The sequence below is a fragment of the Petromyzon marinus genome, chromosome 55, assembly GCF_048934315.1.
Source record: "Petromyzon marinus isolate PM22_M1 ecotype Great Lakes invasive population chromosome 55, UKy_Petmar_22M1.pri1.0, whole genome shotgun sequence".
Classification (NCBI taxonomy): domain Eukaryota; kingdom Metazoa; phylum Chordata; class Hyperoartia; order Petromyzontiformes; family Petromyzontidae; genus Petromyzon; species Petromyzon marinus.
In genome coordinates this window covers 6,592,284-6,617,377 of record NC_133721.1, presented here as the reverse complement: position 1 = coordinate 6,617,377, position 25,094 = coordinate 6,592,284, and the positions used below count along the sequence as shown (strand labels likewise).

Below are 25,094 nucleotides of genomic sequence, written 5' to 3'. Positions count from 1 at the left end.
TGTCTTGCTGCTGCTGCTGTTGTTGTTGTCGCGGAGGCCAGAGGGGTGATGGGCGTGTGTCCGGAGACACACAAAGTCCGGGCTGGTCTCGGTAGGTGTCTCCGACGAGCCTTAGAGGGTTTTAAATCAAACACCGGCGCCAACGGTACAGCACTCCCGCGTCTGCCATCTCACATGTTCCGACCCTCTCTCCCATCCATCTCGCTTCCAGCTGCAAGCCACTTGCTCGCTCTCTCGCTTGCTCTCTCGCTCGCGCTCTCTCTCTGTGTCTCTCTCCAGCTCACTCGCTCTCCCTCTTCCTCCGTCTCGCCCATGCGCTCGTTCTGCTCTCCCCACCTCCCTCCCTCTCTCGCTCCCTCTCTCTCTCTCTCTGTCTCGCTTGCCTCTCTCTCGCCTCCCACCCACCTCGCCCAAACATCGCTCCGTCACTTCGCGCGGCGCGGAATCTCTCGCCACCCCCCCCTATAAAAAAAGGACCCTCGGCTTAAAGCCGACGGCTCCGCCCGTCGTAGCCGCCGGTTAAACCCGGGACATGCGAGGAGCGGCGACGGCGTCGAAAGTATGCTGACGGTAAGTGCGCTGGCGGAGATCACCACCACCATCGTCATCATCGCCGTTAGATCATCCTCTCCGGGCGTGAGTTGCGGCGAAGCACCGTGGTCGAACGAGCGCCAAACCCCGCCGACCAAGCCGCCGTGTTTCCTTCGAATTTCCGCATCTCGGCCGGAGGATCGCCGCTCGCCGAGTCGGGATTTCATTCGATTGGGCGTTAGGGCGGTGGGTGGAGGCGCTGGAAGGAGGGTTGAGGTCCCTAAGGTGAGAGGAGCGGGGGTGGGGACAGGGATATATGCGGGGTTTTGACAGTTTAATTGCCTTGTTGTCGAGAGAGAGAGAGGGCGAGATAAAAAAAACAACTCCATTCACCGGTCAGAGTCTAGAGATCGCGGTGAGTCGGAGCGGTCGCGAGATGACGATGACTGTCAGTCATTCATTTGTCTCGCTGGCGACTCGGGCCAATTGCCGGGTGGCCACTTCGCGTGTTTTGCGATGCCTTCCGTTGGGGCGCTACGCAGAACGTCTTCATTAAAATGCGGCCCCGTTTGAGCGCCGGAGGAGCAGCGAGGGGGTGGTAGGGGAAAGGGGGTTTTTAAATCTCCCGGACAAAAAAATTCCGTGAAACTCAAACCCGCCACGCGATGCGCTCGCCTCCCATCCCACGCGAACACACAACAACCCTTCACGCGCGCACACACACTGACAAAGATCCCCTGTATAGCCTTGAACGAGCTGTTGGGGCAAGTGCGGTTAGCGAGTATCCCATGAAGGCCGAAACGACACACTTATGAGTGGGGTTGTGTGGCTAGCACCACGCCCCGACGTCTTTGTCTACCAAGTGCTGTTGTGTAATACACATCGCACCCGCGACTAGTTTGAGGCTGAGTCGACCTAGGGGAGGCCCAGGGACCTGCTCACATATTCGCCGCCAATGTTATTGGCCTTGAGCGGGAATCGAACTCGGGTGGCCGGGTTTGCAGCGCAGTTGCAGCTCCAATAACCACCGCGCCGGTCGCATGCCCGCACGCGCGCGCGCGCGTGCACATCGACAAACGTCGCGATGCGCGTGCAGCCTTCACGGACTGTCGTGTGCTGCACGGCACACGAGGGGGTGGGTGGTTAGCACCACCCCCGACCGCCTTTGTCTCCCCCAGTGGCGATGTTTACTACACACCGCAACCAGGTACTCATTTGAGGCTGAGTCGACCTAGGGGAGGTCCAGGACCGGTTCAGATAATCGTCACTGGTGTTGGCCGTGAGCGGGAATCGAACCTGGGTCGCTGGGTTCGTAGCGCTAACCGCTACACCACCGCTCCCCACACACACAGACACACACACAGACACACACACACACAGACACACACACAGACACACACAGACACACACACAGACACACACACACAAACACACACAGACACACAGACAGACACAAACACACAGACACACACAGACACACACACACAGACAGACACACACACAGACACACACACAGACACACAGACAGACACACAGACACACACACAGACACACACACAGACACACAGACACACACACAGACACACACACAGACAGACACACAGACACACACACAGACACACACACATGCATGCACCGCGTTTGTGCCTAACGAGCTTCCTCCGCGTGTGTTCAGAGGCGTCGCCGCGTGTGACTCAAGCGCGCCTCGTGTCTCTTAGGGTGGGAGGAGGAGTGGTTGTTAGCGCGCGGCGCTTCGAATGAACAGCCACCTCAGTTCGACTCCAACTCGCAGTCATTAACGGCGGCAGTGACTATCTGGGGCCATCCGCATAACGTCGACTTCGCCTGAATTGAGTCGAACAGCGGCCACGAGGGAGACGATAAAAATGCCGGGGTGTGGCGTTGACACGCGACCTGCCGGTCATGGATTGTGGCGAAGAGATGGGGGAGTACACCGGCCCTCTGTACCACCACGCGCGTCCTGCCAATCACAGACTGCTGGCTGTGTAAGTACCTGGTGCGGTGTGGAACCATCGCCACTCGGGAGACAAAGGCGACCGGGCGTGGTTGCTGGCCCACCCACCCCCTCGTGTGCCGTTCCGGCCTTAATAGGTGCTCGCTAACAGCACTTGCCCCCTACAGTCTGTTACAGGCTACACGGGGAGGGGGAGGGAATCGACCTGGCGACTCGGCCCAAGTGTACTCACCCCCGCTGATGTCTAAGCACGGGACACAAATGAGCAGGCGGCTAATTGTGCCCCCTTCTCGCTCTCTCCCTTCATCCGCCCCACCAGCGTCGCCGTTCGTCGTCGCTGTGTTTTAATACAAAAAAAAACCGCACCGCGTCAGGGGCATCTCTGTAGCGATGACACACAAAAAAAACACAACAACCACTCAGTGTGGCGCCGCGTGTACGTTATTTATTGTATTTATTGGTTCTGTTTCCTTACATTGTCCCTCCCCCTTTAAACACGATCCTGTGCCTCGATCGGTGAGTCCATTCACCTTTGGCCCGGTCCTTATTCCGAGGGCACGTGTCCCCGGCATTGTCGCTCGCAAGTGGCTTGTGGGGGATTCCCCCTCCCCTCCATCTCCCCTATACTCGCGCCGTTTCTATATTGAGCTCTTGAACAAAAATAATCATTGCACCACGTCATGTTGCATTGACTGGAGAAGGTGGTGGTGGTGGTGGGGGGGGTAGGGTGCATTGCATTCGACCGCGGTGTTTGGGACTCGTGAACAGCGATGCAAGAGTCTCGTGGGTAATTGGGGGGGGGGGGGGGGGTGGAGACCAGGGATGAGGAGGCTGTCGACTTTGTAGTGGCACGGCGCTGGGGCTTTAACAGTCGGAGAGACGCGTACACAAGCAGCGCGAACGTCGCGTGAGCTCGCAGCAGCAGCAACAACAACAGAGGCACTGCCCTGAGTGTGGCAACAGGGGGCCCAAGCAGTTGCATTCTACACACACGCGCGCACACAGTCAGTGGGCAGCAGTGTTACCAACACCTGTCCTGGGATTTCCCCAAGATTATTCTCCTTTTGAAGCGTCTGTCACGGGAAATGTGTCCTCTTCTGGACGTGCGAAGTCGCTGGTTGGTTTTTTGTTTGTTCTTTTCCACTTGCGTAATGAGTAATACACAATTTCAAGGTAACGCAATAACGGGGAGATATTTGCCTTTCTGGTACTAAGAGATATTTGTTTTTCTTTCCATGATATGTGCCGTTTTTTTGCGTGCGTGGAAATCAGAGATGCAACCCTCCAACGAAGGCATCCTAATCACCGACTATAAATGCACGCACCGCTGTATTGAACCATCGCTGATAATTCTGATTTTCCATGACCAATCCACTGCTGGATGGATCACAAGGGAGCGGATGCATTTTGACCTGGGATGACCTTGCAAGCAGCCTTGAGGTCACGGCGTCAGCATGGAAACTTGATTTACAGTCGGAGGATTCCCTCAACTAATTCAAACCATCTAACGTGTCAAACGAGGTCAGATTGACAATGTGCACGCATGGATTATGTAACAATTTCAAACCCATTCCTTCACACCAAAATCTTTCATTAGCGGTACGGAAGCCGATGGGGTGCCTGTCTGGTAAAATTGCGTTTGCGTGTTCGGCAACAGCGCTCTTTGCTCTCTGTATTGGTCCCCACGTCATTGGGAAATAACCCTCCGATAGGCAGCGCAACTTTATACGACACATTTTATGTTTGTTAATTTTGGATCATCTTTACGATAATTATCGTGGCCCCTCCGCCTATTACGGACAAAACGGCACATAAGTATGCATAATTATGCATAAACGCGTTCAACTTTAGTTTTTAAAAAAATTGCTGAACAACAAATATATGGCAGGGAATTGCACAAAAAAAAATCACCAATCATGACATTGGGATAGCCTCATTGAACCCAAGCCTACATTCAAAGTTGTGCAGAACGTTCACCGGGGTGAGGCAGGTGGAGATTTTGACCCAAGCTGTGCTGCTGACACCTGGAACGGCTCAGGACCATCACTTGGCCACTCAACTTTGCCTGGCAGCGGTGGTGGTGGTGGTGGAAATACGGCAGTCTTTAGCTCAGGGGCTGGGTACATTGTGTCCTGAATGCCCCGTTACATTCGTTTTCCTTGACACGACCCTGCCATTTCCGTGAAGACTACATTTTCGCCCATTTAAAGTCTGCAATGCTCTTCATGTATATATACACACACACGACCATTTTTTTACGTACGTCATCAATATATACTTTTTTAACATTAGAAATAATTTGGGCGGGGCGGGGTACAAAAAAACTAAAACACAGCCACTTAAATCACCCAAGTTAGACTGATGGCCTTAATCTTAGTTGTCTTGTGGTTGTTGTTGTTGTTTGACTTGCATCCCACTGAGATTTTTTACACACAGCGTTAGTGTACGGTGCTATTTCAGGAATATTTTTATCTTTTTTTCCCGGATTTTCTGTTTGCACAGTCACATAGTCACTTTAAGATGTTTTCTTGTTCATGTTTTAGTTTTTTGTTTGTTGCGGTTGCACCCGATTCAAGAGCCGAATGGCTCACAGGGCTGTACCGAATAAATTAACTATAAAATCACCCAAAATGTCTAAGAGAATTGCATTTGCAACAGACACTCGGCACGTTGCAGTGGTTACGTGTGAGCTTCTGGCGTAGATGGGGAGGAGGATTAGGAGGAGGGGGTTAAGGGTCTTTAACTCGTTGGCAAAGTGTAATGGGCTCCTCCCCCAAATCAACAAGCACGCGGGGCCTCGTGCTGTTGTCCGTTCACGTGTTTTTTTTAATGTTTGGCGACGCGCATGCCGGTGCGTTGCGTTAAAAAGGCGTCTCACTTTCGCAGCCCCTGTGCGCGCGCGGCTTTCACAACTCTTCGATGTCATCGGCAAGTTTCGGGAGCCTACGGATGTGTGAACTCGCGAAGATCTCTTCGAGTCTGTGGGTAATCCTTTGATAAGTTTGGCCGCTTTCCAGTCGGGTAGGTCCCTAACGGCAATGCGACTTTATATATTGGCAGCGCGGTTTCGTTGTGGATTATCTTTCACGAGAGTTGTCACGACATATGCACGCTTTCAACTTTAATTGGAAATTGTTCCCAAGAGAATTACAGCGGGTTTCACGCTTCTTAGAGATCATCGGCAACTTTGGCATCCTGGCCTTAGAGAGAGATCTTAGGCAACCTGCTGCCAATATTTTGTTGTTTAAATAATAGTTGCTGGACTAAGCAGCACCATGACTTACGCAGCAGCAGGCCAATCCAAGGTTGGCACTTTGCCCAAGTACCCCCGGCTTCATTAGTAATTGCTCTGTTAGTCTTTTAGTTATGATGCCGAACACAAATTGGCCTATCTTGTAATAATAAACAGCGATGATCGCACTTGATCTTTGTCGTCTAATGGGGGGGGGGGGGGGCATTTAAGAAAAGTTTATGAATGTTTGAGTGCCATTCTCTTGCCAATGTAAATATTTGCTGAGCTTTTTTGCTTTGAGCTTGGAGAAAACAAATGTTTGTTCCTGCAGCTTCTGTTTGCCCTGTGTTTAATTATTGCACCCAACGCATTTGCTTAAACATTCCTCGCCGTAACATTCCTTGCGATCTGGATGCATAGCACGCGGTGAATACAGTGAGGGGAAAAAAGTATTTGATCTCCTGCTGATTTTGTACGTTTGCCCACTGACAAAGAAATGATCAGTCTATAATTTTAATGGTAGGTTTATTTGAACAGTGAGAGACAGAATAACAACAACAAAATACAGGAAAACGCATGTCAAAGATGTTATATATTGATTGGCATTTTAATGAGGGAAATAAGTATTTGACCCCCTCTCAATCAGAAAGATTTCTGGCTCCCAGGTGTCTTTTATACAGGTAACTAGCTGAGATTAGGAGCACACTCTTAAAGGGAGTGCTCCTAATCTCAACTTGTTACCTGTATAAAAGACACTTGTCCACAGAAGCAATCAATCTATCAGATTCCAAACGCTCCACCGTGGCCAAGACCAAAGAGCTCTCCAAGGATGTCAGGGACAAGATTGTAGACCTACACAAGGCTGGAATGGGCTACAAGACCATTGCCAAGCAGCTTGGTGAGAAGGTGACAACAGTTGGTGCGCTTATTCGCAAATGGAAGAAACACAAAAGAACTGTCAATCTCCCTCGGCCTGGGACTCCATGTAAGATCTCACCTCGTGGAGTTGCAATGATCATGAGAACTGTGAGGAATCAGCCCAGAACTACACGAGAGGATCTTGTCAATGATCTCAAGGCAGCTGGGACCATAGTCACCAAGAAAACAATTGGTAACACACTATGCCGTGAAGGACTAAAATCCTGCAGCGCCCGCAAGGTCCCCCTGCTCAAGAAAGCACATATACATGCTCATCTGAAGTTTGCCAATGAACATCTGAATGATTCAGAGGACACTGGGTGAAAGTGTTGTGGTCAGATGAGACCAAAATGGAGCTCTTTGGCATCAACTCAACTCGCCGTGTTTGGAGGAGGAGGAATGCTGCCTATGACCCCAAGAACACCATCCCCACCGTCAAACATGGAGGTGGAAACATTATGCTTTGGGGGTGTTTTTCTGCTAAAGGGACAGGACAACTTCACCGCATCAAAGGGACGATGGACGGGGCCATGTACCGTCAAATCTTGGGTGAGAACCTCCTTCCCTCAGCCAGGGCATTGAAAATGGGTCGTGGATGGGTATTCCAGCATGACAAAGACCCAAAACACACAGCCAAGGCAACAAAGGAGTGGCTCAAGAATAAGCATATTAAGGATCTGGAGTGGCTTAGCCAGTTTCCAGACTTTAATCCCATAGAAAATCTGTGGAGGGAGCTGAAGGTTCGAGTTGCCAAACGTCAGCCTCGAAACCTTAATGACTTGGAGAAGATCTGCAAAGAGGAGTGGGACAAAATCCCTCCTGAGATGTGTGCAAACCTGGTGGCCAACTACAAGAAACGTCTGACCTCTGTGATTGCCAACAAGGGTTTTGCCACCAAGTACTAAGTCATGTTTTGCAGAGGGGTCAAATACTTATTTCCCTCATTAAAATGCAAATCAATTTATAACATTTTTGACATGCGTTTTTCTGGATTTTTTGTTGTCATTCTGTCTCTCACTGTTCAAATAAACCTACCATTAAAATTATAGACTGATCATTTCTTTGTCAGTGGGCAAACGTACAAAATCAGCAGGGGATCAAATACTTTTTTCCCTCACTGTAGGTATTGATTTGTGCCGGGGCTGGATGATGATACTGGCGATGATGATAATTGTGGCAGTGGTAACAGACATGGAGATAAGTTAAGTACGGATCATGGTGACCATGATAAGCTATGATTTTGGTAAAAGCTGTAACAACAGTTATGATGTTAATGGTAACAATGGAGATGCTCGTGAAGGCTGCAATTCTGACAATGATGGCAACGGTGGTGATGATGATGATGATGGCGATGTTCATAGTAGTGATGATGATGTTGGTGGTGATGGTGATATTGATGAGAGTGGCGATAATGATTACGATATCAATTGTGACAATGGTGATGTTCACGACGACTGTGACAGTGCTAATGATGATGATGGTTATACCGATGACGTCAGGGATGACATTGACGATTGCGGTGTTGGCGATGTTGGCGATGGTGCATGCGTGCACGAGCGGCAGAGTCGCGGCTAGCTACGAACCCAGCAACCCGGGTTCGATTCCCGCTACGGGCAACGCCAGTGACGATGATATGAACCGGTCCTGGGCCTCCCCTCGGTCGACTCAGCTTCCAATGAGTACCTGGCGCGGTGTGGAACCATCGCCACTCGGGAGACAAAGGCGGCCGGGCGTGGTGCTGGCCACCCCACCCCCTCGTTTTGCCTCGCCGACTTTCGTAGCTGCCCGCTAACAAAAGCACTTGCCCCAAAACTCTGTTAAGGCTACACGGAGGGGGGGGGGATCTTTGTCTTTGTCTCGCTCGTGCAGGACTCCGGCGAGGATGGCATGGACCTCGGCAGCGACCCCTGCAGCCGCTCCACCTCCGAGTCCGGCTCCAGCAAAGTGACTCCGTGCTCCGACTGCAAGTCCTCGCCCAGCCTCGACCTCGAGACGCTGGCCGACCTGGACGACGACGACGACGACGACGACGACGAGGAGGAGGAGGAGGAGGACGACGAAGACGATGAAGCCGACGACCGGCGCGGCGGGGGCCTGGCGGTCGCGCGCCGGTTCCCGCGGAGCGTCTTCGGGGAGTGGCGCCAGGCCTCGTTTTTCCAGGGGGGCTCAACGTCGCGCGGCGCGGCGACGCCGACCGAGCTGTCGCGTCCGGCCAACGGCGACGACGGCGACGGCGGCGACGGCGGCGACGGCGACCTGCAGCCGGGCCGCACGCAGGCCGGGCCGCGCGCCGGGAGCGGTCGCCGCTCCACCAGCGCCGCCGCCGCGGCGATCGTCCCCCCGCCGCTCTCTCCCTCGCTCTCCCCGTCCCCTCCGACATCTGTGGCCACGACGAGCGAGGAGGGCGACGGCAGCGGCGGCGGCGGCGGCGGCGGCGGCGGCGGCCGCTCGGGAAGGAGCGGCGCCTCCGTGGCGGCCGTGAAGGAGGGCGGCCCGGGAGAGCGGGCATGGCAGGGGCTCGCGCGGGACGACGACCAGGATGATGATGACGATGATGACGATGAGGAGGAGGAGGATGAGGAGGAGGAGGATGAGTCACTGTCGGCAGGGCCGCCCACCATGGACTGGGAGGCGCTGGAGAGGCACCTGGCCGGGCTGCAGAAGCGCGAGCAGATCGAGCAGATCGAGGCTCGGGCCGCCAGAGCGGGCACGGCGGCCGCCACCCTCAGCACCTTCACCTCGGTGAGTGCCCCCCCCCCACCCCCACCCCGTGCCTGGAGTGGTTCACCTTGACGGGGTCCGTCGTTATTTCTACAAACGTAGAAACGCCGGCCGAAAGCGGCGACGGGGAAAGAAAGAAAAAAACACACAAACTCAATGCGTCCATCGGCAACGCTGTGTGTGTGTGTGTGCGTGGCCTTCGCGGGGAGATGGTAGATAAACAATCGGCGACGTCTTCGTTCCAAGCGCCCGCTCGCTCCCGTCGGGAACGGAACAGGGGTTCGGCAACGGCGCGTGGCTCGGACAGGTTTCAGCGGAACCCCCGGGATCGCTCATCGGAGTGCGGCGAATCACGGGGGCCACGAAAATGCGCCGCGGTCGGACGTCCGTGGCGCCGCGGACGTCCGACCGCGGCGCCGTGCTCGGCGTCTGTTGATGAGTGAAGTGGGAGCTGGTGCGGGGAGGGATGAAAGTGGTCTGTATTATGGATGACGTGCGTGTGCGTGTGTGTGTGTTTGGTAAACGTGTTTCCAGCCTGGCCTGCTGTTTAAGCTGTCCACGCGCTCCGAGAAATTTCGCCTGTCTGGTTCTCGCTCTCGCTCTCTGTCTCGATTGATCACATCGACGCGGGACCGCTGCCGCCGCCCAGTGTTAGCTCGCCCTCGCGGAGAGCGGCAACGACTCGTGTGGAACCACGCACACGCGGCAAGGCAGCCACGCGACGAGCCGGCGCCGACAATTGCCCGAGCTCTGCGGTCTTCTCCGTGTGAGGGCGTTACCAGCCACTTGCGTTAAGTGTTTGCCTGCGGCAGGCAACCAGAACGCCCTTATAGAGCCGCGCGCGGGGTTTGAACACGCGAATTCCACGCAGGTGGAACAGGTGGGGGACGCATTTTTTTGCTGTACCGCCCTCTTCTGGCGAGTGCAGGGTACCTGGCACCTCCTCCTTCTCGCTGCGACGTTTGCGCAAAATCCACCAACCGTCGCCTGCTGCTGCTTCTGCTGCCATAGCACACGGGGCTGGGTTACAGGCCACGTGGCCATGGCTACCAACATGGGTGGGGGGGGGGGGCACGGGGGTGCAAAGCCGACCCACCCCCCCCCCTAAACTGGACACCCTTATTCATTTATCCTCAGTAGTTTGAAATTAATATTAAAAATAAATGTATTATATTCACCCGCGGTTCCTAATGTGAGTGAAAAAGCGAACTCCTGCCGCCCCCCCCCCCCAAATATAAAAGTGAAACTCGACCGATGGCGAGCACCATACATCGCCCCCCTCCCCCCCTCGCACCGCCGTATAGCCATCAACAGTCCGTTTGGCCGCACGATTCGCGCGCGCGAGACGCACGTGAATCGCTCGTTGCGAATCGCGCCGGGAGCTCGTGGCAGTCGCGAGCTCGCCCTGGGAGGCGTTGTTGAGCGATTTGAGAACGAGGACTGTCGAACTGTTCCCTCGCCACAATCCCTCAAGGCTTCCCCATCGCCGCCGCGGGGATCAATACGGACGCGCAAGATTAAATACGCGTTGCGCGCCTCTCTCGCCGTGCGGGCGGGCGGGCGGGCGAGAGGGCCTCGCTCATTGCAAAAGTCGGGCAGAGGGGAGGTGGGGGGGTAGGGGGCACGTGAGTCTCTAAAAAAGTCGTCGTGAGGTTTGTGGCAGCCACGTAGTGTGTGTGGGGCGGGGCGGGGCGGGGGGGCAATGGAGTGGGAGGCTTAGCCACCCCACTCCAGCCCCACCTTGCTTCATCCAGAGGCAGCAGTCGACTTGACAAACGTGGGTACAATATTGAACACAGGTGGTGGCGAAGGGGGGGGTGTGTGTGTTCAAAATCTCGCCCGGTTTGGCAAATAACAACAACGGGAACCATAGCCGCCGTTCGTCACTATAGTGGCGGTGACATCACTATAGTGGCGGTGACGTCACTATAGTGCCGGTGACGTCACTAAAGTGACGGTGACATTACTATAGTTGTGGTGACGTCACTATAGTGACGGTGACATTACTATAGTGGCGGTGACGTCACTATAGTGGCGGTGACGTCACGGCGCCGCTGAGTGCCAGGGCAGGTTGCACTGCCGAGGCGATCGCGTGAATTGTCAGAGGCACGATGCTGGCATGGAGGAGGAGGACGTCACGGGGGGGGAGGGGGGGGACAGACCGAGGAGGCCGTGGGTCGACTGACTTGAGAAAATCACCGCCCATCCGCGCGAACCCAGATGCTCGCCGCAGCGTTGCTGGAGCCCCGAGCAGAAGCGCATGGACGACAAAGACGAAAGAGCCAGATCGTCTCGCCTGCCCATTATAATCGGCGTTCATGAGCGGTTGTCGAACGTTCAATAAACGTTGACTTTGCGTTAGGGATCAGTACCAATGGACTTGCCATCGAGAGGTGTGCCGGTTCGATTCCATCTCCCGGTTTCAGCAGCAGCTGAAACAACGGCGAGCATTTGTTAAGGCCCCCTCCCCTTCCCACCCAGATTCTGCCCACGTTGCGGTATAAACGGGTTCCGTGGGGGTGAGGTGTGGGTACTCCAACCTCGTGGAAGAGTAGGCCGAAGAGCCCTCAAGAGCGGGCTCCGTAGAGCTCCCGCGAGCGGAGGCCTTTACGCCAGCCGTGACGTGGCCAAGCAAATTCACGATTAAGTTTATTTTTGTTCAAACCGGCTGGCAACGCAAAGTCTCAATCAGCAATGAGTGCCGTGGGTCACCAAAATGACCGAAAGCAATGAAATAAAAAATAAAGTTCATCAATAGAAATAAAGAATGAATAACATGAATACATTATAAATTAATAATAATCAATATCATAGAAATTAAGTTAATCGATGGAGCAAATAGAATTCAGCGCAACCGTGCAACGTACAACGATGCAATGCCCCGGGATCCACGGATATGAAGGAGACATCGCAGCGATACACAACCCCGCTACTCCCTCCACTACTCATGCGGTTGTATGGTTTGACCACCTGAATGTGAAATTGAAGTTGTTGGTTCTCCATCTACATCAGCAGCCACACGAAGAAAGAAGCAGTTCAAAACTATGTAAACTTAACTATTTTTTTTATTTTACCAGGTAAGGACCCACTGAGCTATATAGTTCTTTTCCAGAGGCGACCTGGCCACAAATAATAGCTCAACGAAGTGGCTTATCACGTGCAAATGTATTGCAGGCAAATACTCTAAATTAATGTTCATTCTAAATGTGTAGGGTAAAACCGGACACTCCAGAGAATAATCCACGACACCACGGGTGGGTAGAGAGACACGCAGACTCCAAATATACAGCAGCAGGCGTCAGGGTTGGGATCAAACCCACGATCTCCTGTACACCAGGCGAGGTAGTTAACATCTCCTAGCCACCGTGATGATGATGAGAGAGAGACACGCAGACTCCAAATATACAGCAGCAGGCGTCAGGGTTGGGATCAAACCCACGATCTCCTGTATATCAGGCGAGGTAGTTGACATCTCCTAGCCACCGTGATGATGATGAGAGAGATACACGCAGACTCCAAATATACAGCAGCAGGCGTCAGGGTTGGGATCAAACCCACGATTTCCTGTATATCAGGCGAGGTAGTTAACATCTCCTAGCCACCGTAATGATGATGATGAGAGAGAGACACGCAAACTCCAATATACAGGGGGCATCAGCGTCTGGATCGAACCCACGACCTCCTGTCTACCGAGCGAGGTAGTTAACATCTCCTAGCCACCGTGATGATGATGATGAGAGAGAGACACGCAAACTCCAATATACAGGGGGCATCAGCGTCTGGATCGAACCCACGACCTCCTGTCTACCGAGCGAGGTAGTTAACATCTCCTAGCCACCGTGATGATGATGATGAGAGAGAGACACGCAAACTCCAATATACAGGGGGCATCAGCGTCTGGATCGAACCCACGACCTCCTGTCTACCGAGCGAGGGAGTTAACATCTCCTAGCCACCGTGGCACCCAAACAAAAACAGCTGCAGGGCTGCACCTTTAACACTGGACGTGTTGTGCCCCCCACTTCCACCCGCCACCCTCCTCTTTAAGCAAGGTCACCCTACACACGGGGTTGGTTCATGGTAGACAAGATTTACAGAGGCAGGGGGCGGACGAGCATGCCTCGCATGCCTTCATCAGATCGCGGCCTCTGATAAACCCGAGCTTTTGCATCGTCTTCGCGCCGCCGCCGTAGCGGATAGCAAAGGCGCTAAACATCTGCTTCCTCCCTCTGCCACTGGGACTCGGGAGGATAAATTAAAGATTAAGCTTCCCCTGGACGTTGCTTTTTTTTCTGGGGGGGGGGGGTGGGGGCGGGGGTTGTGCGTGCGTCTGGCAGGGCACCTCCGTTGGTCGCAAGCTCCTCCCGGAGGAGGAGGCACGGATGTTTGTATAAGATTGTCACGCGGGGGTTTTTTTTGTTGTTGTACGGCTTTCGCTGCGAAGAAAAGCGAGCCGGGGCTTGGGGCAGGACACGTCGCTGGAAGGGACAGAGGCGGTGCCACGTGGGCAAGGCTTGTGGCGCCACAGTGGCGAGATGGCAACGACCTCACCTGGTATGCACGAGATCGTGGGATCCATCTCGGCCCTGAGCGCCTGCTGTATATTTGGAGTTTGCGTGTCTCTCTCTCCCCGTGGTCGCGTGTTTTTTTTCTCTCTCTCTCTCTCTGAGTCCCCCGGTGTTTCCTTCCACATTAAGAAACATGCGTTTTGGAGTATTTTGGCTGCTATAAATTTCCACGCGCGCCAATAATTCGTTGGGCTGTCATTTGTGGCCAGGTCGCTTCTGAAAAAGAGCTATATAGCTCGGGGGGCCTTACCTGGTCAAATAAAAAGTTTAGTTTTACTGTTGCAAATTATTATTTTTGTTACTCACTGCTGTGTATCCCCTATGTACCCGTTCGTAAATTCAGATTCAGCTCAGATGCAGCTCTCTCTCTCTCTGAAAGCCCACAGCTTACCCGCGTGTTCGTCCTCCTGCATTTGATGCGGTTTCATTTGCTTCGCTTACTCCCGACCGCAAACAGATGGGCGGCTCCGGTGCCCAGGAATGCGAAAGCCTGTTGGGCCAGCGCCACATTCCTGTGCCACTCTTTGCTTTTGCGAGCTGGTCAGATGTGCTAGATGTTGAAGAGACGGTGGGTGGTGGTGGTGGTGAGCGCTGCGGACAGATGAGTTGTAGCGGTTTGCGCTTGCGCTGCGCTACGAAACCCGGCGGGCCACCCGAGTTCGACTCCCGCTCACGGCAAATATCGGTGACGGATTATCTGGACCGGTCCTGGGCCTCCCCCTAGGTCGACTGAGCCTCAAATGAGCGCCCGAAGCGCTGAGTGAACATCGCCAAAAGGGAAAGAAATGCGGCCGGGCGCGGTGCTGGTCACCCACCCCCTCGTGTGTCGTGTCGCTCTTCACAGGTGCTACTCGCTGACAGCACTTGCCCCAACAGTCTGTTAAGGCTACACGGGAGGGGAGGGGGAGAGGGGGGACCTTCGTCTTTCTTTTTCACGGACAAAGAGGAGGTGGGTGGAGAGGGGAGGAGGAACAGGAGGAGAGGGGGGGGGGCGGTGTGGGATTGGGTTGGGTTTTTGGGTTGGGCAGGAGAAGGAGGTGGTTGGTTTTGGCAGAGGATGTGGAAAAGGCAGAGGCGAGGAACGCCCCCTCCCCCCCTCTCTGGACTCCCGACAAACACCGCCCCGCGCCCGCTCGCCATCCCAGCCCCTCGCTCCCGGGGCAAATCGCCGCGCACCGAGGTCCAGCGGGTCTCACCGGGAACCTCGCGGGGGGTGTGAAGTGCCGAGGGACATCGCTCGCAGCTCCACGCGGTCCGTCGTTCCCGCAGAGCCCCGGGGTTGGTGTCGGAGCGTGCGCGGCCCTCCTCGACATCGGCATCGACGCGAGATGTCGTGCCGATCGTCGTCTTTCCGCGAGACGTCGTGCAGCAAGAGGCGCAAGTCCGCACGCGAAATTAAGTGTGGGAGTAATCGATGAATGCCGGCGGTTATTTGTGAAGTTGCATTCACTTTTATATCTAACAGGCAACTTTTTTTATTTTTAAAAACCAACAACCGATTTTTATTTTTTTTGGTCGGCGGCGTTTTTGTTATCTGCCAAAGACCCCGCGAGAAGAAAAAAAAATGTTTTCGTTTCCGAAGGAAAAATCGAAGTCCAACTTGGAGGTAAATTCCATTTTATTTCTGCCCCCACCTTATCGTTGACAGAGAGCGGCGCTTGGTCGCTTCACGACCTGTTCTTCGTTCCGTTTTTAAACCGCGGGATGATAACGGCCGATTGTTTGTCTCTCTTTATCAACAATAACATCTCTCTCGCTCTCTCTCTCTCTCTCTGCTGACATTACAATTGTTTTAACGCCGTCGGGTGTCCTTCTCGACGTTGCAGCTGCGAACGGTGTTTGGGGGGGGGGATGAACCCGGTGCCCCCCAATACGAGCACTTTCTTTCTCTAGCCGGCGAATATTTGCCCCGGTATCCCCCCACCCCGGCGCGCTCTTGCGCTCCTTTCGCGGACAGACAACGGGCGGCCTTGGGGACGCGAGCCGCTGGACCCCGCGCCGGTCGCGGGCTTCGTCGAAGTTGTCCGTCGCTTGGCTCGGCCGGGTGCGGTTTGGGGGAAGCCGTCGCAGGGCACCGCACCGCGCGCTCGCTCTCCGCCGTCCCCACGGCACTCCACCACCACCACCTCCACCACCACCACCTCCTCCACCACCACCACCACCTCCACCACCACCACCACCACCTCCTCCACCACCACCACCACCACCTCCACCACCACCACCACCTCCACCACCACCACCACCTCCACCACCACCACCACCACCTCCACCACCACCACCTCCACCACCACCACCTCCACCACCACCACCACCTCCACCACCACCACCTCCACCACCACCACCTCCACCACCACCACCTCCACCACCACCACCTCCACCACCACCACCTCCACCACCACCACCACCTCCACCACCACCACCACCTCCACCACCACCTCCACCACCACCACCACCACCCGTTGATGGAGGTCCTACAGGACTACAGGACCTTCGAGATCCCGTGGAGTCGACCTAACTTTAGTTCTTAAAAAAAAAAACAATTTTAAAGACAAGAGCCGGGTAAAAGGCACGTACCGCAATAAGGGTACGGGGGGGGGGTGATGGGGGGGTGGTGATGGGGGGTGGTGGTGGTGATGGGGAGGGGTGGTGATGGGGGGGTGGTGATGGGGGGGGTGGTGATGGGGGTGGTGGTGATGGGGGGGTGATGATGGGGGGTTGATGGGGGTGTGGTGATGGGGGTGGTGGTGATGGGGGGGAGGTGGTGATGGGGGGGGCGGTGGTGATGGGGGGGGGGGGGGTGATGGGGGTGTGGTGATGGGGGTGGTGGTGATGGGGGGGTGATGGAGGGGTGATGTGGGGTGTGGTGATGGGGGTGGTGGTGATGGGGGGGGGGGTGGTGGTGATGGGGGTGGTGGTGATGGTGATGGGGGTGGTGGTGATGTATGGGGGGGGTGGTGATAGGGGGGTGGTGGGGGTGATGGTGATGGGGGTGGTGGTGATGTATGGGGGGGTGGTGATAGGGGGGTGGGGGGTGGTGGTGATGGGGGGGGTACAGAAATTCCGCGTACGACCGAGGTCCGAACTCGATGTTCCGGGGATGAGATTGTTGCTCACTGCCCGACTCACGCAGGGACTGCGAGTGGAAGCGAAGCATCATGATACGGTGATAGTTTGCCTCTAGCTACCAATAACCAACCTATGAACACGGTTGACTACGTACGGGGCGAAATACGTTCAAAATACATACACTAGGGGAAAAGGGTTGGGAGTGAACTTACTTCGTCCACACTGGGAGAGAGAAATGCCCTTCGCAGTCGAACCGATTTTATTATTATTATTTTAGTTCTCAGAGCTGAAATTTATACCGAAGTTGCCAGCGAGAATTTAAGCGACGGGGATTTTAGTCCTACCTGTTTGTGGAGAAGACACAAGACACGGCATCGGGAGAGGACAGTTCCCGATTATCCTCGTAGCAAAAGTAGCTACACAAGCTACGGGCCCCGCACTTTCAAGGGCCCCGCGCTTAAAGCTTTTAAGCTTTCAATTCCGCTTCAGTGATTCTGCACTCGCTCTATTACTATAGTACTATACCGCCTTCAACTTTTATGAACGACTGGGTGTTTAAGGTTAGCGATTTGTCGTATTATCTAGCTGTATAGCAAATGAAAAAAGGCAATTACTTTACTATGCAAGGTATAAATTAATATTAACGTTTTTCATTATTATTATTTATGGCCCCTTTATAACATATGCTACATATGTTATAAAGGTGGCCAGGTGCTTGCGGAATAATTGTCGTGAGGATTTCCATCGCGACGTTCGTCACAAAAGTCGCCAACCTCCCCCCACACACGCCAATAGTTGTCCGTCGACTCATTTCACCTCGCCTGCATGGCACGAGCAGATCGATCGGTGATGTCGATAACAAACCGTCGTGAAAAGCAGGCAGCGGGGGGGAGGGAGGGGTGGTGGTCTTCAGCAGGTCTTGTCGCGAGAACGGAGGATGACCGACGGTGAAGGAGAACGTTTGGAAGTGGCGGCCAAGAGAATGGAAACCCCGCAGTTAGGTTCCGGCCACCAAGGAGATGGAGCGATTGAAATCAGCTCGTGTGCAGATGCTGTGCGCATTGTCACCATCACTAGAGATGGTGGTGATGATGATGGTGGTGGTGGTGGCATGGGAAGACTTGCATCCAACAATGGATTGACCATGGCTGATAATTACGTATGATAGTCGATCCACTGCTGGATGAAAGCCTTCCCAGCAGTGGATGGACCTTGACCACTGCTCGCTTCCACGCAGCAGTGGACGGACCTTGGTGCTGCTGTTGCTGCGGACGAAATTTATTAAACGAATAACTTTTGGCCCGATTTTCTAATAAACGTTAAATATTTGTTTTTTGTGTGTGCGCTATGGACGTTACATTTCCTTGCGCTATGACGCACGCTATATCATGCAACAACCTCGAACCAAACCGCCACTCGCGAGGAGCTGCATCGCTTTCCGCTGGAGCGCGGCGCTCTGGGAGTCAGGCGCGAGTCAAGTTGGGTCAAGTTGGCGGGGGACTTCGCTGTGACTCAACCACAATTTCTGTCTCGTTTGGGCGACAGCGGTGGGAGGAGGGTGGGGACCCGCGGAGGCTGAGAGATGTCAACTCCCTCGCCTGGTATGCAGGAGGTCGTGGGTTCGATCCCGACCCTGACGCCTGCTGCTGCTGTATATTTGGACGTAGGATTTCGTGACCGATATAATACAGTTTTCGTTGTACATTTTGTGGGTTTACACACCGGTGTGCTATACTAGTAACCAATTGGCACGTTTTGTTTACATGACAAAACTTGCTAATTGTGAATTACAGTATGTATATTTAGAGGTTTGCATGTTCTCCCCGTGGTCGCGTGGATTTCATCTCCGGGTCCTACGGCTTCTCCCCTCCACATTTAAAATCGACGTCGCCACGCGTTTAGAGCATTTGGCTGCTTCTAAAGATTTCCCATGTGATGATAAACCACTTCGATGAGCTATCGTTTGTGGCCAGGTCGCTTGTGAAAAAATAAATATGTATCGCTCAGTATGCCTTAGCTGGTAAAATAAAATAAAAAAACAAAATTTTGTTTGGTTTAATATAACACGGGACGAGGGGGTGGGATGGAGCAGAGGCAATTAAGGAGAGAGAGAGAGTGCGCGGTAGCGATGAGAGTGTGGCATAACGAGCTCTTTTTATTTAGACATTTCAGGGGCTCATTAAATACAGTCGAGCAGTTGAGCATCATCGAGAGCATCAAAATCAGATGCTGAAGTGATTCCCACCGAGAGTACGTTGTGTTTTAGTTATCCCGTGTTACCAGCAATCACCAGGCAGCATTCCATCACAATCGTAGCTCACAGAGTATTTTTCTGGTAGGAACCTCCTGGTTACACCACCAATCCACAGGGGATTATTGTGTCCGTCCGTCGTGCATCCAAAAATGGGAGGGGTGGGGCTGGGTGGAGAGGGGAGGGTGGGGAGGGGCTGGGTGGGGAGGGGAGGGTGGGGAGGGGCTGGGTGGGGAGGGGCTGGGTGGGGAGAGCTGGGTGGGGAGGGTGGGGGGGGGCTGGGTGGGGAGGGGCTGGGTGGGGAGAGGCTGGGTGGGGAGGGTGGGGCTGGGTGGGGAGGGTGGGGAGGGGAGGGTGGGGAGGGGCTGGTGGGGAGGGTGGGGAGGGGCTGGGTGGGGAGGGTGGGGCTGGGTGGGGAGGGTGGGGAGGGGCTGGGTGGGGAGGGGTTGGGTGGGGAGGGTGGGGCTGGGTGGGGGGTGGGAGGTGTGGGGCTGGGTGGGGAGGGGCTGGTCACCCCGTGGTGCCCTTATAAAATTCAACGTTTAACCTACTCACGCCGGCTTGTGCCCACCCTCACAGTCGGGCATATTTGCGGAATACACCACGTGGTGCCGCCGTTGACCCTGGCCATTGACCGAGCAATCCAACGTTCCTACCAGCTCCCTCCGCAGGAATGTGTTAACAAGAAGAATGATATTCTTAGTTCTTTCGGTAAAGTCACGTTGAAGGGAAACAATAAAATAATAAAATATATATAAAACAATAAAAATTCTCACGACGTTTCGACCATAACACAAACGGTCGTCTTCAGGTGTGTCGGTTTTGAAGACGACCGTTTGTGTTATGGTCGAAACGTCGTGAGAATTTTTTATTGTTTTATATATATTTTATTATTTTATTGTTTCCCTTCAACGTGACTTTACCGAAAGAACTAAGAATATGAATTACTGCAGTCACGAAAGCTTTAAATCAAAATTTAAGAAGAATTATGATAATAATAGCCAGTCACGGGAGACGTGTTACCAACCTTCAACAAGACTGGCACAGGGTGTACGTGTTGGGTTAGCCAAGACCGGTTCCAGATATACCTCACCGTAGATTGTTAGCCGTCGCCAGGAATCGAACTCGGGTTGCCGGATTCATGCATGTACGTATGCATGCATGTTGAACCTCTTTCGCGCTGTACGTAAGCCTAACGTGCTAATCAGAGGTATGGGAATAGTGTGGGTTCGCGAACCGCTGCGCATGAGTCTTGAACCAGATTGTATTTGTATTATTTGGGATTGGACCGAAGAAGGTGGTAACACAACAACATTTTTTAAGATGTATATAAAATGTTTTTTTTGTGCTGCTATTGTCGGCTGGGTGTTTCCGCGGCCGTCGCCGCTTGCACGGGAAAATCTGATTAGTCTTTGGTTCTATTCGGTAAAGTCACGTAGGTAAAAAATAAAACAACAAAAATCACGACGTTTCGGCCACAACACAAGCGGCCTTCATCAGGTGAAGAGACCAGACTGTCTCGAGGACAGACTTTACCGAATAGAACCAAAGAGTATGGATCCTTGCAGTCACGAAAGCTTCAAATCTAGAAATCTGATTGGCTTTCATTCTGTTTTTTTTCTTTTTCTCGGAGCCTGCGAACAAAAAGAAGCCGGGACCTTTCCGCGGTTCCGGCTCGGTGCCACCGATGCCACCGGCACCACCGCCGTTACCCCGAGGCCCCGGGGGGCGCCGCCACTGTGCGGGTGGCGCGGGTGCACGGACACCAGCACCACCCCCACCGCCCTCGCATTGGTGAGACGTGGCTAAGAGGTGGCTAAGAGGCACTCGCGGGACGGTGGCGTCGTTAACCCCCCGTGGTTACCCCCGAGTCAATAAGGTGACGTGCACGCTTGTTTCGGCGCTGACGACGACGACGATGGAGTAGTTTACACACAAACACACGCACAGACACGCACGCACACGCGCGCACACACACATCCACAGACACGCACAACAACAACAACAACCGCCATTCGCCACTAAGTGGCGGTGACATCACCACGACGCTTGTGCCAGGCTATGTGCACCCTGAGGCCACGTGAAGTGTCGAACGCCCGCTGGCAGGAGGTTACGGGGCAGACCCAGGTGCCATGGGTCGACTGAGATGACTGGCTGATGCACCACCTGTGCCCCCTACTGTGCCAACCTGCTGTGCTTTAGCCACCCGGAGCTCCGCTCGTTATTCTGAGCGTCGCTCCTCCGCCCTCCGTTGTTGTTGGAGGGCGACTACCTCCAACTACCCAGTAGCATCCTTCACGAGCCTCCTCCACAGAGGCCGATCTTGACACCACTGGTACCAGTCATCGGCAAGTCCACCCAGCTCCACGTCCTCCTGTACCACATCACTCCATCTCTTCTCTAGCCCGTGCCGCGCCCGCTTTGCCCCCTCAATCCGGCCGAACAAAAGCTGTTTCGGCATGCGGTGGCTGGGCATGCGGGCTACATGACCAGCCATCGCAGCCTTGCCCGCCGGAGGAGCTCACCGATGGGACCTTGCCCAGATCTTTCAAGGATTTGTGAGCTCCTCACATAATCCAGTCTGGTTAAACCCAGGATGGATCGTAGGCAGGCCAGCCTAAATGTTTCTAACCGGCGAAGATGTTCCATTAGGGGGGTCCACGTTTCCCAAGCGTAGAGAAGGGAGGGAATGACCGTGGCCGAGAAGACCTGAAGCTTAGTGCGGAGCGACAGACCAGGTAGCTTCCACACAGTGTTACGCAACCGATGAAAAGATATTGCCGCTCGACTGATTCGGAGTGAGACCTCTGCTGTTAAACTGGAGCCAGTCATTAGCACACTGCCCAGGTATGGGAAACTCTCCACTCTCTCCACAACTGCCCCATCACCGATTGGGAGTTGTGGGGGTGGAGTGTCCGATGGTACAAAATACCCAGGCAGGTGCTTAGTTTTGGTGGGGCTGATGGTAAGGCCCCACCTCTTAGTGGCACGTTCCAGTCTCAGCAGCAGCGTCTCCAACTCCTCCTCTGACTGAGCAGCTATTACCAAATCATCAGCATACATAACGTGGTTGAGCAATAGGGAGCCATCCCTTGACCGCACCCGTGCATCGATCAGCCTCCCATTATATCTGTACCATATGGAGATTCCCCCGGTACAGCTATTGAAGGCTTCACGAACTACGTGGTCAAAAGAGATGTTAAATAATGTGGGAGCCAGAGGACATCCCTGTCGCACCCCAAGGTGTACAGGGAATGGCTCTGACTCCCGGCCACGTAGTTTTACCTGGGCCCGCTCACCATAATGAAGGTCCTTAATGATCGTGAGCAGAGGGTCAGGGACTCCAAAAGCACGAAGAACAACCCAGAGCCCAGGCCTACTGATGGTATCATAGGCCTTGGTCAGGTCAATAAAGCATAGATGTAGGTCTTGTTGGAATTCCCTCCACCTTTGCTGTAGCAGACGAACAGAAAATATGGCATCTGTGCAGGACCGCCCTTTCCTGAAACCGCATTGGGGCTCCGCAAGCCTCTCCTCAGCGTGCCTAGCAAGGCGATGCTGAATAATCCTTGCCAGGACCTTTCCCGGCACACTGAGGAGTGAGATGCCCCTGTAGTTGTTACAGTCTGTGCGGTCCCCCTTCTTAAAAAGGGGGACCACCAGGGCATCATTCCAATCCTGTGGAACCCGTCCAGTGGTCCAGACCGTTGTTATGATGTCATATAGGGCAGTCTGTGCACAAACGCCACCCTCCCTCAGCATTTCGCTTGGGAGATCATCTCTGCCCGCTGCTTTTCCTGGTCTCAGACTCCGGATCGCCTTCAGTACTTTCTCAACAGATGGCACCTCAGCCAGCCACTCACATGGGGTGACTTCTTCCAATATTTGAGGCACCGCAGCCTCAGCAGGGTCATCCTCACTTTGTGCCACGATGTTTTCCTGGCTGAGGGATTTTCCCTCCACCAGGACCTCACAGAAATGCTCAGCAAATCTGCAAACCTGTTCCTGGGGGTCGGAGATTGGATCGCCGTTTTTTCCCCTAATGATGGAAATAGGTGTGGCGCTGCAGGTTACTTTTTTGATGGAGTTAAATAGAGATTTGTGATCACGGGCCACTGAGGCAGACTCCATCTTTTCAGCAACCCGCGACCACCACCCATCCTTGCAGCGCATCACCGCTCTCCGAACCTCCGAGCGAAGGCTGCGGTAAGCCTCCTCATTCTCTGACGTGGGATTCTGTAGCCGATGACAGTGGGCCTGTCGCTTTTTTTCAACCATCCTGAACACCTCCTCTGTCAGCCAGGGTCTCTGGGGAGGTCTGGACCGCGTATCCAAAGCAGCCATTGCAGCTGCATGAGTCACAGTCCTAAACCTCGCCCATTTACCCTCGACATCAGGAGGAGTCGGGGACGATGCCAATCCCAGCTGCAAGCGATGATGAAATTCTCGCTTGCAACTTTCATCAGATAACTGAGACCAGGCCACTTTAGGTTGGAATGGGGTCCTGGGTGTACACCCACCACCGGAGTGGAAGAATGGCAGGCGCATCTAACAGATGACTAGTCGATGGTCAGAGGGCAGATCAGCTCCACGGTAGGTCCTGGTGTCAAGGACATGGGCTCGCATCCGCTGGTCCGTCACTATGTAGTCCAGCAGATGTTCTTGCTTGGACCCGGCATGCATCCATGATGTTGTGTGGATGCGCCGATGCTGGAACAGCGTGTTGGTAATTACAAGCCCATGGGCTGCACAAAAATCTAGCAGCCTCCTACCGTTGTTATTGAGCTGATCTGGCCCATGCCCTCCAATCACTCCAGACCAGGTGCCAGCATCATGACCAACTCGGGCATTGAAGTCACCCAACATGATGACTCTATCCCGAGGGGCCACTTTAGCCAGCACCTGTGACAGGAGGTCATAGAAGGCATCTTACTCATCGGCTTTGCCTGCATCCCTCCACGGATGTTCATCTTCGGTGGGGGCATAAGTAACCACGACCACCATTCCTCGCCTCCGGTTGATGGGAAGGCGAGCCCAAAGTAGCCTGGGGCTTACAGCTTCCCACACCTCACCGCCACGCTCCCACGCCCCCTTCATTCTTTTGTTCAAAAGAAGAGCCACACCCTGTTGTTTGGCAGTCTGCTCCCCCGAGTAGAGGACTGTCCACCCCTCATGGTGGCAGGAGCCAGAGCCGATCCACCGGACCTCCTGAATGCCACATAGATCCAGGCGGTACCGGTCCAGCTCCCGACAGAGGAGTGGCAGCCTCTCCTCCGCAGTGAGCGTTCGAACATTCCACGTGGCCACCCGTAGTGGCTTTTCGTTGTTTCTGGAGGAGCCCCGAGGGTAGATATTCAATCTCCTGGCTCCGCCAATTTGGGTTTGGCCAGGAGACGTCATAGACGCCTGGCCCCCCGGGGCCTCCGGCACAAGCTTATTAGTTACATATTTCAGTTTAACTCGTGGTTTAGTGGTAATTAATTGAAGGTGGAGGGGTTACCAGCCCCTCGCACCCGTCCAGAGCCCCCGTTTAGCCCCTGTGGTGGACATATATGCCATGAGGGGAGGAGCCAATCAAAATTGGGCCTCCCCCCACAGCACTGTCCACGACAGAGTTGCCCGTCCGGCACCACGAGGAGGTAGGGGGTTGTTTTGCCCCTACACACACACGCGCACACACGCACACACATGCACACACACACGCTCAGTAGCCCACCAACAGTCGGCTCACTTCATTGAGTCAGCAGCCAGTCGTTGTGTATATTCTACACAATCAGACAAACTGGGGGAGAGGAGGGTTGGGGGGGGATGTCACAGGCGAACTTCACAGAT

General features: G+C 54.2%; 1 protein-coding gene across 3 annotated transcripts in view; it reads left to right on the top strand.

Annotated features, from left to right (window-relative positions):
• Positions 1–25,094, top strand: part of LOC116954451 (schwannomin-interacting protein 1-like) — a 310,676-nt gene that overhangs the window by 216,610 nt on the left and 68,972 nt on the right. The window contains exons 1-2 of one of the 3 annotated variants that reach the window (XM_032974974.2): positions 80–570; positions 8,526–9,398. In XM_032974974.2, coding sequence (XP_032830865.2) covers positions 562–570; positions 8,526–9,398 — 882 coding nt within the window. In that variant the 5' untranslated portion in view covers positions 80–561. Of the gene's footprint in view, positions 1–79; positions 571–8,525; positions 9,399–15,091; positions 15,552–25,094 lie in introns of those variants that run through there. The other 2 variants (XM_032974973.2, XM_076052287.1) reach the window with 2 other exon arrangements.